Here is a 16,890-nt window from a genome sequence, read left to right as displayed (position 1 = left end):
TTATATCAAACAATTGCTAATCGCTTTCATTTGGCGAGCCTGTTTCCCCCCACCATCATCTTGGGGAAGCGAAAACTGCCCCGCATTGAAACAAAGTAAACATACCTCAAAAAGCTGTCCCGCATTAAATAAAATACTGCTACGTCATCTCGTAACGCTCCCGCAATGACCTCATTTAGCAGCTATCTGTCAATCAAACCTCTTTCACTCGCTTTATAAGCCTTATTTTGATACTCTAATAAATTCCTCTTACTCCTGGCTTAGACAGCTAAGTGGTTGGCATTTGTTTCACCTCCGCGTCAAGGCTTCCGGGTTCAATCCCGTCTCCCGACCAAAACTATTTTTTTTTCTTTTACATCTTTAAACACTCGGGCAACGTTTTTTTTACTTCGCTTATTCTTTAGATTACCTATCTCCCCCCCCCCCCCCACTACTTTTTTTTTCTTCACTATTTTTTTGTTTGGGTTTTGGTTTTTCTGATTTTTTTAACATCGTTTCAGGGTTATTATCTACCCCCCCCCATACGCACACCTACAAACACCCGGGCAACGCCGGGTACCCCCCGCTAGTCTATATATATATATAAAAGTGAAACTGTATGTATGTATGTATGTTCGCTTTTTCTGTATGTCTACAAAAGGCTTTATTGGCCGTCATTCTCGATTGGCTCGCTCCTTCTTAAAACCTTTTATATGCTGTCTAAATAATAATATCTACGACTAAGGAACTCGGGTCGCAGCTACCTTTAATTTATCCGACTTTTACAAGCTATTTTCGAGATATTTTGTGATCGCCGCGTAGCGGGGAAAACAGAAACGGCCAACGATTTTTTCTTTTTAACAGGGTTGTTTTAATCTACCCACCCACCAAACACCCGGGCAACGCCGGGTACCCCCGCTAGTCTAATATAAAGGGAAAAAATCTGTTTAAATATATGTTTGTATGTCTCGCAAAAACTTTCAACGGAGGCGACGCATTTTCACAAGATCAGTATCGTTTTGAAGCTCGACCCTTCAGACGACATGTATCGAAAAAAGTATTAATTTCTTCACCTTCAACTGGACAGGGGTAGCAAAAAAAATCATTCCTTCATGAAAGTTTAACCATACACGCAAAAAAGTTTTTTCTTGAATTAGTTTAAATATAAAAAAAAGTGACCCAATTTTGCTGACGTGATCATTACTCAGTCGGTTAAGTAGTAGCATCTTTAGATTGCACATTTGAGCCAACATGTAAGATTTTTTTTTTTTTTTTCGATTTTTTAAAGCTTTAATATTGAAACAGGGTTATATATGCCATTTTTCGTTCTTTTATTTTTTTTTCATCACGGTCACTGTTTTTTTTTTTTTGTTTTTCGATTATTCTTTATTTTCCATTTTGTTTTGATTTACCCTCTAACCCCAACCAACACCTCCAAACAGCTGGGCAATGCCGGGTACCCTTGCTTGTCTATCTCTATATATAAAAGGCAAAATGTGTGTGACCATTTCATGTATGTCTTGCAAAGGCTTCTTTCGCTGGCGCTTCTTCTATTTTACCTTCATTAATGAGGTAAAATAGAAGCAGCAGAGTTAACTTTCATTGTGGACATGTGTCAATTCTGTTTTTAATATTTAAATAAATAAATTCAAACCTGTTTCTGTTAGTATTTCGCAGTGGCCTAAAATGGGCGCACGTGTTTGTGTATGTCCAAGAAAGGCTTTTTTGCCAGGGGGTTCTCGACAAGGTTACTGTTTTGGAAAACTTTCCTTATACTCCCTAGATGATAATATCTATGATTCAAAAAATGGACATTGTATCTTTATTTTGATCGACTTTTAAAAAATTCCCTCCATCCTGTTCTTTCCAGTGTTTGTCTTTTTCGAATAAAAGCGCAACTGATCGAAGCAAACAGCAGGACCTCAGACATCCAGAAGGCAATTAGCTTTGATCAATGTGGGGGAAACCCTTCATATCAGACAATTACTATTCATTTGGACACTGCCAGAGTTACCCACCTTTTTTTTGGGGGGGGGGGGCTGTTTTTCCCCAACATCGTGGGGAAACAAATATGGCAGAGAAAACTGAAAGCTTAACTGGCCTACAGCCAGAGTTAAGTGCGTGATTCTTATCTGTTATGGCGTTATGGTTGATATCGCTAAATTTGAACGTTTTTACACTTCTGCTCCCGTCATGGTGTAGCGGTAAGATGTCAGCATTTCTTTCACTTTTTTTTTCTGCCTTCGCGTTGCGGGTTCGAGCCTGCATGCCTACTACCACTTTTTTTTTTTTTTTGCTCAACACACACATCCAAACACCCGGGCAACGCCGGGTACCCTCGCTAGTATAGTCATATAACATTCATATCATTTTATTGCTGGTATGATACGTCTTAGATATGTTTTGCTGAATGGTATAGATTTACCAAACAACAAAGATGCGTATAAATCCGTAAGAAAACTATGGGTACTTGTACGGTTTAAGCAAGACATTAAAAAATGAAAATATTGAAAAAAGTTTAAATTGCACGTATCCGTTATAGAATGAAGATCTCAAAAAAAAAAATTCACTTAATTTCATGAAGTAGCTTTTGTTTTACAGCAAAAAAAACAATTTATGATACCGAGCAAAAGGTTTTTTTAGGAAGAAAAGCTAGTATTAAAGAGGAGGAGGAAGTGTCGGCGCTTTACATTGAGTTATCTCCTCGTGGCGTGTTCAAGAAATTCCAAATTCACCGTGCTAACATATAAACATGTTTTTCCGCTGTAAAAAAAAAAAAAAAAAAAAACCTACTCGATCAAATAAAGTGAAATTTTTTTTTCGGAGATCTTCAGTCCAAAACGGATACGTACAATATAACCTTTTTTCGATATTTTCATTTTTTAATGTCTTGATTAAACTGTACAAGTACCACGATAACTCATACCTTTCGAGAAATTCTTCAGAAACTTTATTTTAATATGGATGTAAATTCCCTAAATATGCGTAATATTGCATTGTTAATTGTCTATAGTTCTGGGGATGAGGTGATTCCAACGTCTTAGTTAGCCGAGGCGACTAAGACGTTGGACAGACATTGCAAGTCTCCAAGGTGCTGAGTTCAATCCTGAGCGAAAGCAGTGGCAGTGACAACACAATGGCAGCGACAGCGATACACAATAACATTAAGCGGTACAGCTGAATGGAACGAGAACATGGTACCCCCGTAACAATAAAGGGTTGGGTTCGAAATTCCCAAAAAACAGTTCCCGAGTTCGAGATACACCTGAAGAAGGCCGAAGGATGATACGGTCGAAACGTAGTGAAAAAAACACTGAAGATGAGGAAGTGAGTCCGAAAAACGAAATCCATAATTGCATTGTTGACGTTAGAATCTCTGGAAACAATTGATCTTTTTGCACAGTCGGCCACGGAGCAGTGTCAATATGGATAAACCCTGGTATTGCAAACCAGCAATAGTAGCAGTGACGGATTCTGCTGGAGATCTTGCTTTAATTCAAAAAATGTTCCATTTAAATTATTAAATTCTTGTTGACCCTACAATGTTGCTTTGCTTCGAAAAATGTTTCATTTAAATTAATTTGTTCAAAAAGAAAAAAAAAAAATTTACTTTCTAAAAATCCAATGTTGCTTTCATTACAAAATTGTTTTATTAAAATTATATTTTCTTACACAGACTTTTAAATAAATGTTTTTACAATTATATACTGATACATTTTTATACAATGTTTTTGGTTTAAAAATATTTTTCTGTTCGGAAGAAATAAATCTTGTTTGTTATTCATTTGCCATTTTTATTTGACCAAGAAGAAATTGGAGTTACTGCCCCCAAAAGATGGCCGCCGTCCGTATACTTTTCAATAAATGTTTTTACAATTATATATTGATACATTTTTATACAATAAGTGTTTTTAGCCTATAATCTTGATTTTCTGTATAATTTTCTTCACTTAAATGTTAATCTTGTATTTAAATAATCCTTATAATTGTATTTAAATAATATTTATAATTATATTTAAATAATCCTTATAATTGTATTTAAATTATCTTTATAATTGTATTTAAATTATCTTTATAATTGTATTTAAATAATCCTTATAATTGTATTTAAATGATCTTTATGATTGTATTTAAATAATATTTATAATTGTATTTAAATTATTTTTGTAATTGTATTTAAATTATTTTTATAATTGTATTTAAATTATTTTTATAATTGTATTTAAATTATCTTTATAATGGTATTTAAATTATCTTTATAATTGTATTTAAATAATATTAATAATTGTATTTAAATAATATTAATAATTGCCTAATGTTGTAAAGTATTTTTCTAAGTACAGGGTGGAATGATAAAATTGTCGCCCTAAAAAAAACACTGCAACTTTATTTTTTTATTTTATTTTTTTTCTTTTACATGGGTGTCACCACTTATCAAGGCCCAGAGGCCACTCGAGGATAAGGGTTAATAGGTATACATTAGTCATTGTAATTTTAGCATAGTAAACAGTGGGAATTTTGTAACTTGGATTACTTAGGGGGATGATTCAATTAGAACTTGTTCACATTGGACTTTTTCTTTTTTTTTTTTTTTTTTTCATAGGTATCAACACATTATCAAGGCCAAGAGGCCACTCAAGGATAAGGGTTAAAGAGTGTACAGTAGAAATTGGACAATATAATAATCATTAGTAATGAAAATTTGTTAAATGTTTAAATGCTTTATTGAAAAAATCAATTCAGATAACTTTATTATGTAGTAGAGATGACATCTATTCAATGTAGCTGCTTTCAGCCTCAATCACTGCCTCAATATGGGTCTGGAACTGGGAGCATGCCTTTTCCACAAGTGCCGGCAGGAGCTCAGTGAATACTCGGCAAATGGCGATGATCAGGCTAACTTTGGTGTTGTGGGAGGTCATGTTGGTGATGTTCTTGGCGTATGAACAAATGAAGTAGTCCAATGAGTTCAGGTCGGGGGAGGAGGAGGCTAGCAGGAGAAAAGTACAAAGTCGTAACACTCCAGAAGCAAATGGTCTCTTTGGACTTGTGGGCAGGTGTTGAGGGTTTGCCAGTGGCCACCTGATTGCGCCAGGTAATCACAACACTCTTCAGCACATCCAAGTACACTTTGGTGTTGATTTCCAGGCCGACTTCAAAGATGTGAGGTATTATGATGAAGCCCTCATTTGAAACCGTACCAAAGACCATAACCATGGCCGGAAACTTTATTTTCATCACCCTGGGCACATCCTTGTTATTCATGGCAATCCAGCAATGCTTTGGGGGTGCTAGCAATGGTCCTGTTGTCATAACTTGAATCGATAAAGAGCATGGGTTGTACAGTGGCGCATCTCTAATCTTGCTCGTTGAACATTTTGTCACTTTCAGACATGATAAAAAGCTCCTATCGCTCTTGATCGTGCAATGATTCAAAACATGCACTGATGCATTATAAGCATATATGGATACGACTGCTTTTTGGCAGCAATGGGCTTTTTATATCATCTCAGAAACGAGCGTACACAAACTGGAGCCTAAGTAAATGATTTTTTCACAAATTATCTTACCATTTGCTTTTTATATATTTAATGTCAATATTTTTTTCATCCTTTTCAGATTTGGTTAGGTTATTCAAACACAAACAGAATTCTGATATTGGATAGCGAAACGTACGAAATAAAAGACAGCATTTGTTTGAAATTCCAAGGCACAATGCAAAAAGGAGTTTCGGCTTTGGTTAAAATCAAGGATACAGTAAGTATTAAATGTTTTTTACCTTTTATATCAAGACTAGCAGGAGTACCTGGCGTTGCCTAGGTGTTTAGGTGTGTGTGCTTGGGCGAGGTGGGGGGTAAATCAAAACAAAAGAATAAGTAATAACCCTGTTTGAATATTATATAAAACTTAAAAAAAAAAATAGTTGCCCGGGTGTTTGTGTCGGTGGGGTGGGGGGGTGGGGGTAAAAAAAAAAAAGTTTTGGTAGGTAGGATCAAACCCAAAGCCTTGAGGCGAAGTGGGAAAATAAAATGTGAAAAAATGTGACCCGTTAACCGCTCTGTCAGCAAGAAAGAGTAACTGAAACAGGTTTGAATTTATTTAAGTTAGAAACATAATTGACAGGTGCTCGCACTTTATGACTTATAGTAGTGGAGTTAACATTTACTGCGGGCCAGTTTTTTGGGGTTTGTTTACCCAACTTTGGCTGGTTTTGTTTCCCCAAGATGTTGGGGGTAAACCAACTCTCCATAAAAAGGGGATTGTCCAAATTGAATAGCAATTGTCTGATATAAGGAGAAACTCCGCATCGATCAAAGCTGATTGCTTTCTGGATGTTCCCGGCAATCAAATTAGTTTCGTTTTTATACAAAAAAGGCGAATCAACACTCGGCGATCGAAAAAAATCTCAAAACTAGCACGTAAAAGTCGGGTAAATTAAAGATAGACGCAACCCCCGTTCTAGATATTATGATTTAGACAGCATATAAATTTTAAGGAGTGAGCTGACCGAGCGCCCCCCCCCTTTAAGAGCCTTTTGCGGACATACGGAAAAAGTGCACACACTAACACGCACACATTTTCGCTTTTATATATGTAGAAGTTATGATACCTATATATTAATACGAAATTAATTCGAAAATAGCGGTGAAAAAAGCGACCCTGTTGAAAAGTGCCCAGTTTATAGTGAAGGAATTAATGTTTTTGGCCAATTTTTCAATATTTGCCATCCGAAGAGTCAAGCTTCAAAAATGATACCAATCTTGTGAAAATCCGTTCCCCCCTGTCGAAAGTTTTTGCGAGACATACAAACATACATATGTTTAAACAGACAGGTGAGATTTATATATATATACTAGCGGGGGTACCCGGCATTGCCCGGGTGTTTGGAGGTGTGTGTGTGTTTTTGGGTAAATCAAAACAAAAATCGTTTCCCAGGTGTTTGTTTTATAAAAAAAAAAAAGTTTTGGTAGGTATGTAGGAAGGATTGAACCCGTTGAAAAATAATAAAGTGTGAAAAAAAAACGTGCGATGTTTAACAGAAACATGTTTGAATTTATTTAAGTAAGATTAAGAATTGACAGGTACCTGTACTTGACGACTTAATGAGGTCAACTTTCAGTGCGGGGCAGTATTTTATTTACTGCGAGTCTGTTTGCTTCTTTTTTTATACGAAAAAGTCGAATCCACATGAGGTGATCGAAAAATGTTGAATATTTAACTTTTGAAAGTAGGGCAAATTAAATAGACAGGCGACCTCCGTTGTTAACTCGTAGATGTTATGATTTTGGCGTGATATAAAAAGTTTTAAGAAGTTGTGAGCCGACCGAACACTTCTTGGAAAAAAGCCTTTCTTGGACATACACGAAAACGCGCACACACACACATACAAACAAACATTTTCGCTTTTATATATATAGACTAGCGAGGGGTACCTGGCGTTGCCTGGGTGTTTGTAGGTAGGTGTGTGTGAAAAAACCCAAAATGTGAAAAAAAACAGGTGCCCATGAAAAAAAAACAAAGCCTTGACGACGCACAGTTTGAAAATAGTAAAGTGTGAAAAAAAAAAAAAAGGTGCGCGTTTTTGATTGACGTGACAGCGATAGCTATTCAGCAGTTAGCATTTTGTGCGGGACAGTTTTTAATGAGGTCAATAAATCGGTTTGTTTGTTTTTAAAAACCCGCTCCGTCGTCTCGAAATGAAAGCTACCGTCTGATATGATGAAGTCGACATTGACCAAACATTACTTAGCTCTCTAGAGACCACTGGCTCTGGGCCTGTGATTAGAGTCGAGTTTCGCTTTTTTTTATACCGAAAACCGAATGTAACGCGTGCCGATGCGGGAAATGTGGAATAATTAACGTTTGAAAGTCAATAAAATTAAATAGACAGGCGAGCTCCGTAGTTAACTGTGAGATATTACAATTTATAGATGATATAAAAAGTTTTAAGAAGTTGTGAAGCGAGCGAGCGCTTCTCTGAAAGAAGCCTTTTGTGGACATCGAGGAAAAGCGTACGTACATACATACATACATTTTCGTGTTTATATTTATAGATGTACAGTAGAACCTCAGGATATGGTGGCCCTAGTATACTTCTTTTTTTTTTTTTATTTATTTTTTTTTTTTTCAGGTTACGATGTGGAATACAATGTTTTTCCGGCCCCTAATCCTAACCCTAACTCGGCCCCTGGTTATGTTATTTGCCTTGCTTTACAGGGTTATTTATAATGTTATTACATGTGTATTATATACTGTACTGTATTTTGTTATTAATTTTTCATGCCATATCCCGCGGTTCTACTGTATATATATATATACTCGGGTTTTTTTATATATTCAAAAGTAATGGACTAATGAATTCAACGAGGTTGTTAGATAGTGCTCAATAAAAAGAGCTGATAATACTTGTTTATTTTTATATAAACATGCTCACATCCCGCTGCTACAAATAGCCACTTGTTTCAATCAAACAACAGATATCATCAGGCAGCGACTTGACTATTCAAAAGTTCAATGAATAAGGGTTATTCATAAGGTTATTCATTGAACTTTTGAATAGTCAAGTCGCTGCCTGATGATATCTGTTGTTTGATTGAAACAAGTGGCTATTTGTAGCAGCGGGATGTGAGCATGTTTATATAACAATAAACAAGTATATATATATATATATATATATATATATAAAGCTGAACGTTTGTGTGTGTGTCTGGTTACGAATAGACTCCTATATGGTTGACTATTATAGAAAATTGATCACATATAATGATAGATGTATCGAGACACAGGAATGGGTATGTTTGATCTGGCATAATGATGATTCATTAAAATTGTGGGGTCTGCGTACGCACCTGGTCCACAAAGTATGGAAATAAAAAATTAAAAAATTAAAAAAAAAACCTTTACAAGTGTTTTTGATATAGATGTACATAATAATACTTTGATAAGTATGTTTTAACTTAAATAGGGATGGTATAATAAAATTGTGGGGTCTGTGTTCGTGCCTGGTCTCCATAGAATGGGAATAGGCACAAACTTTAATAAAGACTTTTCATATCTATCTGCGTAAGTATACTTTGATAATTATGTTTCAGTTTGAAGAAATATGGTATAATAAAATTATGGGGTGTTCGTTCGCGCCTGACCTCCATAGAATGGAAATATGTCACAAAGTTTAACAAGGTTTTTTAATATAGATCCACAAAATATTGTGATAAGTGTTTCAGTGTGAACAGGTATGGTATAATAAATTATGGGGTTTATCTATTTTATTTTTACTTTCATCATATTTTGCTTTGGTTTTGATACCCCCAAATTCGAAGCTATCTCTTTACAACCCTTCCTTTTCATAACCTATCATACTTTCATAAATCAGAGTCCATTTTCTGTAAGTTGTTTTTGAACCCAGTCAACAACGGGTACTTTTTCTAGTATATATATGTGTGTATATATATATATATATATATATATAATATATATATAACCATTAATCCAGTCTACACCAATTAATTAGATATTTGTCATAAAGTAGTACTTTCAGTTGATTTCAGATCCATCAGTTTCTTTTGGGACACTGTGTGTATGTATGTATATATATATATATATATATATATATATATATATATATAAGGACAACATCAAAGTAAATTTAAAGCGGTTTCACATGGACCTTGAGACATGGGAGGACGTGGCTGGGAGCAGGTTGACATGGAGGAGCGCTGTCCACGAAGGTGCTGCGCTTTATAGCAGGGACCTAAATCAAGCTGCTGAGGATAAACGCAAGCACAGAAAGGACAGATTATCAACCAGACACACCCAACCCCGCCCCGCCACCACTACCTTTATCTGCCCAAATTGCACAAGAAAAATTGGGTCTAGGATTGGGCTCTATGCTCACCTGAGGACCCACAGAAGCCACAACGGAGGACAGTCTTACTCGGACACGAGTGACCGCCGATGATGATGATGATATATATATAACATTTTTTTTTTTAACAAAAATATGCATGGGTATCGATCCTCTGTTTCGTAAAACACTTTTTTTACACTAATATTAACAATTAGTATAGATATCCCCAAAAATCGAGTCGTAGGAGAGCCTTTAAAAAATATCTTAGTGACCCCTGAAGATTGAACCTCCTTTATGATCTATGGACCCACCCTCAAATCTTGAGTGTTAAGTAATTCCTAGTAATAAAGATGGCGGTGAAGAATCAGTGCAGTTCCAATCTTGAGTATTAAGTAATTTCTAGTAACAAAGATGGCGGCGAAGAATCAAATGCAGATTCGTGACTAGCTGAAAACATTATCAATAATTTTCCACACTCTTTATCTGTGCCTAAACCTAAACATAGATTCCATGATCAAAGCTTCTTTCTTAGAAGTGCACGCCTGTGGAATTGTCTTCCGTTTTCCTGCTTTCCAGCTGTCTATAATATGGTTGTCTTCAAGTACAATGATCCTGATGAGCCGTTTCACTTAAGTTAACAAATTTACCGAACTTCCATTACTATCGATTACTATATTGTCCTTTTGACTACTCTACACTCTTTAACCCTTATCCTTGAGTGGCCTATCGGCCTTGATAAGTGGTGACGCCTATGTAAAAAAAAAAAAAAAAAAAAAAAAAAAAGATGATGGCGAACTGATTTTTATAATAACTTTGGAAGCTTCTCATTGGTTTGTTATTATAACTTGTGGTTATAAAAACGATCGTCAAAATCATTAGTGGCATACCCCATTAGGAGTCAAAAATATTCTAACACAGATCCAACCCTCTTTTCCTTAGTAGAGAAAAAGAAGCGTGTTTTCAACACCCGAAGAAGGTTGCAGGTTGCAGCGACCGAAATGTTATGCTAATAATAATAACACTCAAGATGAGGATAATAGTCTGAGTAATCAACATAACACGAGCATTCACATCTCATCTCAAAAATTCAAAATTGCTGCAATATTTTTAATGACAATTTATATTAATTTGATTATTATTTTAAATTTTTTTTAAGGGAGTCACCATATATCAAGGCCCGAAGGCCACTCGAGGATATGGGTCGATTTTTTTTTTTTTACATAGGCATCACCACATTATCAAGGCTAAGAGGCCACTCAAGGATAAGGGTTAAAGAATGTACAGTAGAAATTGGACAATATAGTAATCAAAATTCGGTAAATTTGATAACTTATATGGAACGGCTCATCAAGAACTTATTTACGTTAGACTTGAACACAACCATATTGTAGTCAGCCAGAAAGCAGGAAAACGGAAGAAAATTCCACAGGCGTGCAGTTCTAAGAAAGAAGCTTTGTTCATGGAATCTACGTTTAGGTTTAGGCACAGATAAAGAGTGGGGAGAATTATTGATAGTTTTTTCAGCTAGACGAGTGTTTCTTGTGAAAGTTAGGCGAGGGAGACCATAGACTGAAGCTCAGTCGAACATTTTCCATGAAAATAACGATACATCAGAGACAAACTCGCAACATCTCTTCTGTGAGATAGAGGTTGCAGGACATCTCCTACGAGGCTACGAAGTCTATTTTAAACTCTATCAAGGCAGGACAAGTCCTTTCTAGCAGCTCCTGCCCAGATGTGGCAACAGTATTCCATTCTTGGACGTACCTGGCTCTTATATAGATAGAGAATTGCATCAGCAGTGAGATATCTACTGGATCGATAGAAAGATCCCACCATTTTTCCAGCGACCTTGGCAACAGATTTGATGTACGTGTTCCATTTAAGATCAGGAATAATGGTCAAGCCCAGAAGCTTGTCAAAACTTGAGACCTCCTGAAGATGAGAGCCATTCATTTTAATTGATGCCAGATGTGGATCAGAATATTGATGATGTGAAGAGAGAAGCTTGGTTTTAGATGCATTAAAAGTAACCAGCCACTCCTTTCCCCATTGTACTACATGCTCAAGATCAGAGGAGAGAGAATCGGAGAGAACTTGGTCGTTTACTGTTTTAGATGTGCTACCATAAATGGTAGTGTCGTCAGCATAAATGTCTACAAATGATGTAAGGATGTGATTTGGAAGATCATTAATGTAGATCAGGAAAAGAGTTGGGCCCAGGATGGACCCCTGAGGGACACCAGCATTAATACTGTGAGCTTCTGATTTTTGCCCCTCAACTACTACTCTTATGAACCTATCAGAAAAAAATGATTTAATAATTGAGAAGACATTTCCAGCTATACCATAGCTAGAGATCTTGTGAAGTAAACCTTTATGCCATACCCTATCAAAGGCTTCTGATATGTCAAGAGCAATTGCCCTAGAAAGGTTGCCTCCGTCGAGAGATTTGCTAATCCTATGAGATATAACTGTAAGCACATCTGCTGTAGATCTAGCAGAACGGAAACCATATTGAGTGTCACTAAGAAGGTTATTTTGGTGAGATGGTTGATTTACTTCTGTATTTAACACAGATTCCAGCAACTTACTCATGACACACAGGAGACTTATTGGCCTGTACTGAGAGGGAGATGAGCGATCACCTGAATTCTTAAATACAGGGCATACTGATGAAATTTTCCAGGGAGATGGGAAACTATTCTCCTTAAGACAACGTTTAAACAGTTTTGTAAGTATGGGCGCTAGTTCAGGTTGAAGTTTTTTGAGTACTATAATTGGAATAATGTCCGGGCCAGTTGCTTTACTCGAATCAAGGTTTTTGATTAGCTTAGCAATCACGTACAGATATACGTATATCACATAGCGTGTTTTCTGATACAGGAGGAAATATTGGAGGTTGGCGGCCTTGGTCGCAAAGGGTAGAATTAGCTGCAAAGTTCTTGGCAAAGAGTTTAGCTTTGTCTGATGCTGACGAGATTACCTCAGGTCCATTGATAATAGTTGGGATAGAGCACAAGCTTCTGTTTAGGATTCTGTTTGCTATTTGCCAAAACTGGTGGGAACCAAGCCGCTGCTCAGCTACTTTGGAATTAACAGATTGAGCATACAACTCTCTTGCGTTCTTTATTACTTTCTTACAATGGTTGCTGGCAGTCCTGAAAACGGCTTTAGTTTCTATACGTCTATTACGTTGGAAGCAGTGGAAAAAGTGATTTCTGTGTGCAATGGCAGCAGCACATTCTGGAAAGAACCATGGCTGGCTGTTAGGTTTTTGCTGGAACTTTTTCGAAGGTATGAAATGGTCTATACCTACAATTAACCATTCCGTCAGGTCTGATATTATAGAGGACACATCCTTTTTAAACATGGAACGCAGAGGTAGATCCAATATAAATTTATGGAAGCTATCCCAGTTAGCCTTAGTGTATCGATATACTATACGATGGGGACTTATTACATTTCATTTTTATCTTAATTGATACAACAGAGTGGTCGGAAGATCCAAGAGGAGACAGAACAGAAACTAAACATAGTTCAGGGCAAGTTGTGAGAAAAAGGTCTAGTAGGTTCGCATACTGGCCGTCATTGTCGGGCACAAGGGTGGGTTCCTGAACAATCTGAGTGAGGTCATAGGCAATGGAGAAATCATGACAGAACCTCCCCTCATCATGGGTCTTGTTTGAGTGGGTCAACCATTCGACGTTGTGAACATTGAAGTCTCCACATACGTGAATGTTAGCTGAAGGATAAGCAGATAGGACTTGGTCAATTTTCTCGGATATGCTTTTAAAGACAGTAACTCTGCTGTTGTGGGGGCGATAGAGAGTAAATATAAATGCAGTAGTGTGAGCTAAAGCAACCCGGAAGCACATATAGGGTAAGTTAGGATATTCCCTGGAGATGTCCCTACCACATGGAAAGCCATCTTTAATATAGGCACATATTCCATGCCCATGGCGATCTTGGGGGTCAGATTTAGAAGTTAAGTTAGAGTATCCTTTAATTGCAAACTCTTCTAGAGAAATAGCCTGTCCAATGCCAGTGAATGTAAGATGGTAGTATAGTAATTATTAATAGTGCAAGTTGGGTAGACCTTGATTATTTATGGGGATGGCTCAACAATAACTTGTTTACATTGGATTTGAAGGCTACTATGTGGTATTCAACCAGGAAGCAGGTCAGCAGAACAGTGTTCCACAAGTTGGAAGTTCTAGGAAAGAATCTTTGTTCATGGAATCTGTATTTAGATTTAGGCATAGATAGAGAGTGGGGGAAAATTGTTGATAGTTGTTGTATTTAGTTGAGTGTTTTGTTTTTTTTTGTTTTTTTTGTGAAGGTCATCCAGTAAGGGAGGGACCATAGATTGGAGCTCAGACGAGGACTTGCCATGGAAATAACAATAGAGCAGAGGCAGACTCTATAATTGGTAATACTATGAAACTGCAATAAAGTTTACACTATTTTGATTTTTATCAACTTACCACAAGCAAAGTTAGGGTTAATTTAAGGTTAAAAAAACACTTTATGCTTCATCCATTCATTTATTTGGCAGATTTCTGCTTATCAGGAATTATAAGATTGAATCAGCATAAAGGTAAACGTGTTGTCTGTTTTTTTGATGCATTTGATTGGCTATTTGCTTTGGCATTTTCTCGTTGATTACGTAAATGGTTGGCAGATGCCAAACAAAAACTGTTTGGTGTATCAATTTCCGTTTAATAATCGTCCGCATTTTGTTTTGCATTTTTCAGCTTTGGATTGCAACGAAAGAAGGCACCATTCACATCTACAAGCTTCACAGTCGGCAAAAGCTGCTCGTTCTGGAAGCTCACAAGGATGCTATTTACTGTCTCCGCATGACAGCTGGACGCTACGTCTTCAGTGGTGCTGGCAGTTCTGACGGAAAGATAGCTGTCTGGCGAGCTCATTTCTTAACTTCACATTGAACGCACACGTCGAAAAGGTCAGGGAGAGGAGAAACGTAATCAGGATAGCGTAACAATTTTTTATACCGAAAACATTTTAGCTGATATATTAAACTCATCTATCTGAAACCGCTATGAATAATTTCCCCCACTCTTTATCTGTGCCTTAATCTAAACGTGGATTCCATGAACAAAGCTTCTTTCTTAGAACTACACACCCGTGGAATTCTCTTCTGTTTCCCTGCTTTCCAACTGACTTCAATTTGGTCCTCTTCAAGTCCAATGTAAACAAGTTCTTGATGAGCCGTCCCCTTAAGTAATTCAATTTACCAAATTTCTACTACTAACGATTACTATAGTGTCCCATTGACTACCATACAGTCATTAACCCTTTTTCCTGTAGTTGCCTCTGGGCCTTGATAAGAGGTGACTTCTTTGTAGAAAAAAAAAAAAAAAAAAAATCATATTTAGTTTAATGTTTATTCACCCTTTTTCTTTTTTTGTAAACTAGAATATCATCATCATGTCCATATTACAAATACTTTAATGGTGAAATGCTCTGACAAACTGCAAGCACTTGTACCTCCTCAACGTGACTACCCCCGACAAACCCGACAAGCAATTAAGTCCAACCCCCTTTACAGTAGAGATCCCTAGGAGTAAGAAAGTGTTTTACTCCAATAGTTTCTTCCCCAGAACTGCAAGTCTTTGGAACTCCCTTCCGGGATTCTGCTTTCCCAACTGTACTGATATGCAGAAGTTCAAGTGTAATGTGAACAAACATCTTTCTACTCATCTCCCTTCATAATATCCCCGATAGTAGCCCCCTACTTCAAAGCAACACTGTGCCTTGTTTGGGGTGAAAACTGAATAAAAAATTTTTTTTTAAAAATGCTGGCATAATGCTAATAAAAAATACATATCTTATTTTTCTGAATTTTTGAGATAAGGATTGGTAATTTGTATTATTTGGATTCTTCAGACTAGTGTTCTCATCTTGAGTGCTATTCACACAAAGTTTCGGTTGATATAACGTCTGACTTTCTTAAGATGTATCTTGTCGAACTCGTAGAATCTTTCTGTTGAACGAGAACATATTATAATTCCTGTGTTTACAAACAAGGTTAATCATGACATTTGGAGCTTATCGGTTGTGGAGATAGAGGAACGTTAGCGATGGAATGTTTTACACACGTCTCTCCCTGTCTGTCTTGCTGACCCAATCCGTTTTTATTGCCATTCTATAAATTGGAATTCCCATTGTTTCTTTTGCTTCCCTCGACTTGCCACGTTTAGTCAGCAAATGGGACACAACTACCTCAAAAGCCGTTCTTTATATTTCCAGAAAACCTGGCACTGCCTGGCTTCACAAAACTTGATACTGTTCGGCCCCATTATCCAACAGTAATATCTGGTCAGCAAATTGAACACGAAAACCTTACATTTTCTGGTGTCATCCGACTCCAAAACTCGGCATTACCTGACCATAATCCAACATCTCTATGAATTAAATAAATTTCGTTCATTATTCCATGCAGATTCCTCACTTCCACAGAAAGATTCCCCGAGGTTGACAAGATACACCTGAAGAAGGTCAGAGGGTATATCGACCGAAACGTGTGAATAACGTTCAAAATGAGAACTATAGTCCGAAGAATCTGAATGATATAAATTGCTTTTTCTACTTAGAAAAAATAAAATCAGGGACAGACAATTCATGTGTTAAGCCAATTCATCACCTTCTTCTCTGCTTGAAAAGAAAATAATGTTCATTTGTTTTTCTTCTAACATTTAAAGATACGCAACGTATCGACAAGACTTATCTGTAATAATCACGTATGGAAGAAATAAAAAAAAAAAAGAAGAAATTTATTTTTATAAGTTTTTGTTGCGTTATTTCTTTTACCATTTTATTTGTATTGTGATATTCCTGGCCTTTGGTCTGGGGATCTGCTGTGGCGGAACTAACCTATGTTACTAACTAATAGACTATTCCAATCTCAATAAATACCGGAAGACTAAGCTGTAAGATGTCAGTTAATATCCGGTGAACAATATTAGGTCGTTTGTCAGCTACGACGAACAACCCACCTATTGTATGCTTTGCAATACATGTTACTTTGTTTTGGCATT

At 36.6% G+C, this 16,890-nt stretch overlaps 1 protein-coding gene across 1 annotated transcript in view; it reads left to right on the top strand.

The window, feature by feature from the left end:
* Nucleotides 1–16,638, top strand: part of LOC145260646 (DENN domain-containing protein 3-like) — a 117,854-nt gene extending 101,216 nt beyond the window's left edge. The window contains exons 25-26 of the mRNA XM_080118982.1: nt 5,599–5,736; nt 14,584–16,638. Of these exons, the coding sequence (XP_079975108.1) occupies nt 5,599–5,736; nt 14,584–14,778 (333 nt within the window). The 3' untranslated portion in view covers nt 14,779–16,638. The remainder of the gene's footprint in view (nt 1–5,598; nt 5,737–14,583) is intronic.
* Nucleotides 16,639–16,890: the final 252 nt, after the last annotated feature.

Source organism: Euprymna scolopes, chromosome 36, assembly GCF_053919585.1.
Source record: "Euprymna scolopes isolate OS-2025 chromosome 36, ASM5391958v1, whole genome shotgun sequence".
Classification (NCBI taxonomy): Eukaryota; Metazoa; Mollusca; class Cephalopoda; order Sepiida; family Sepiolidae; genus Euprymna; species Euprymna scolopes.
The sequence above is the reverse complement of the archived record's forward strand: the minus strand, read 5'-3'. Positions and strand labels throughout refer to the sequence as shown.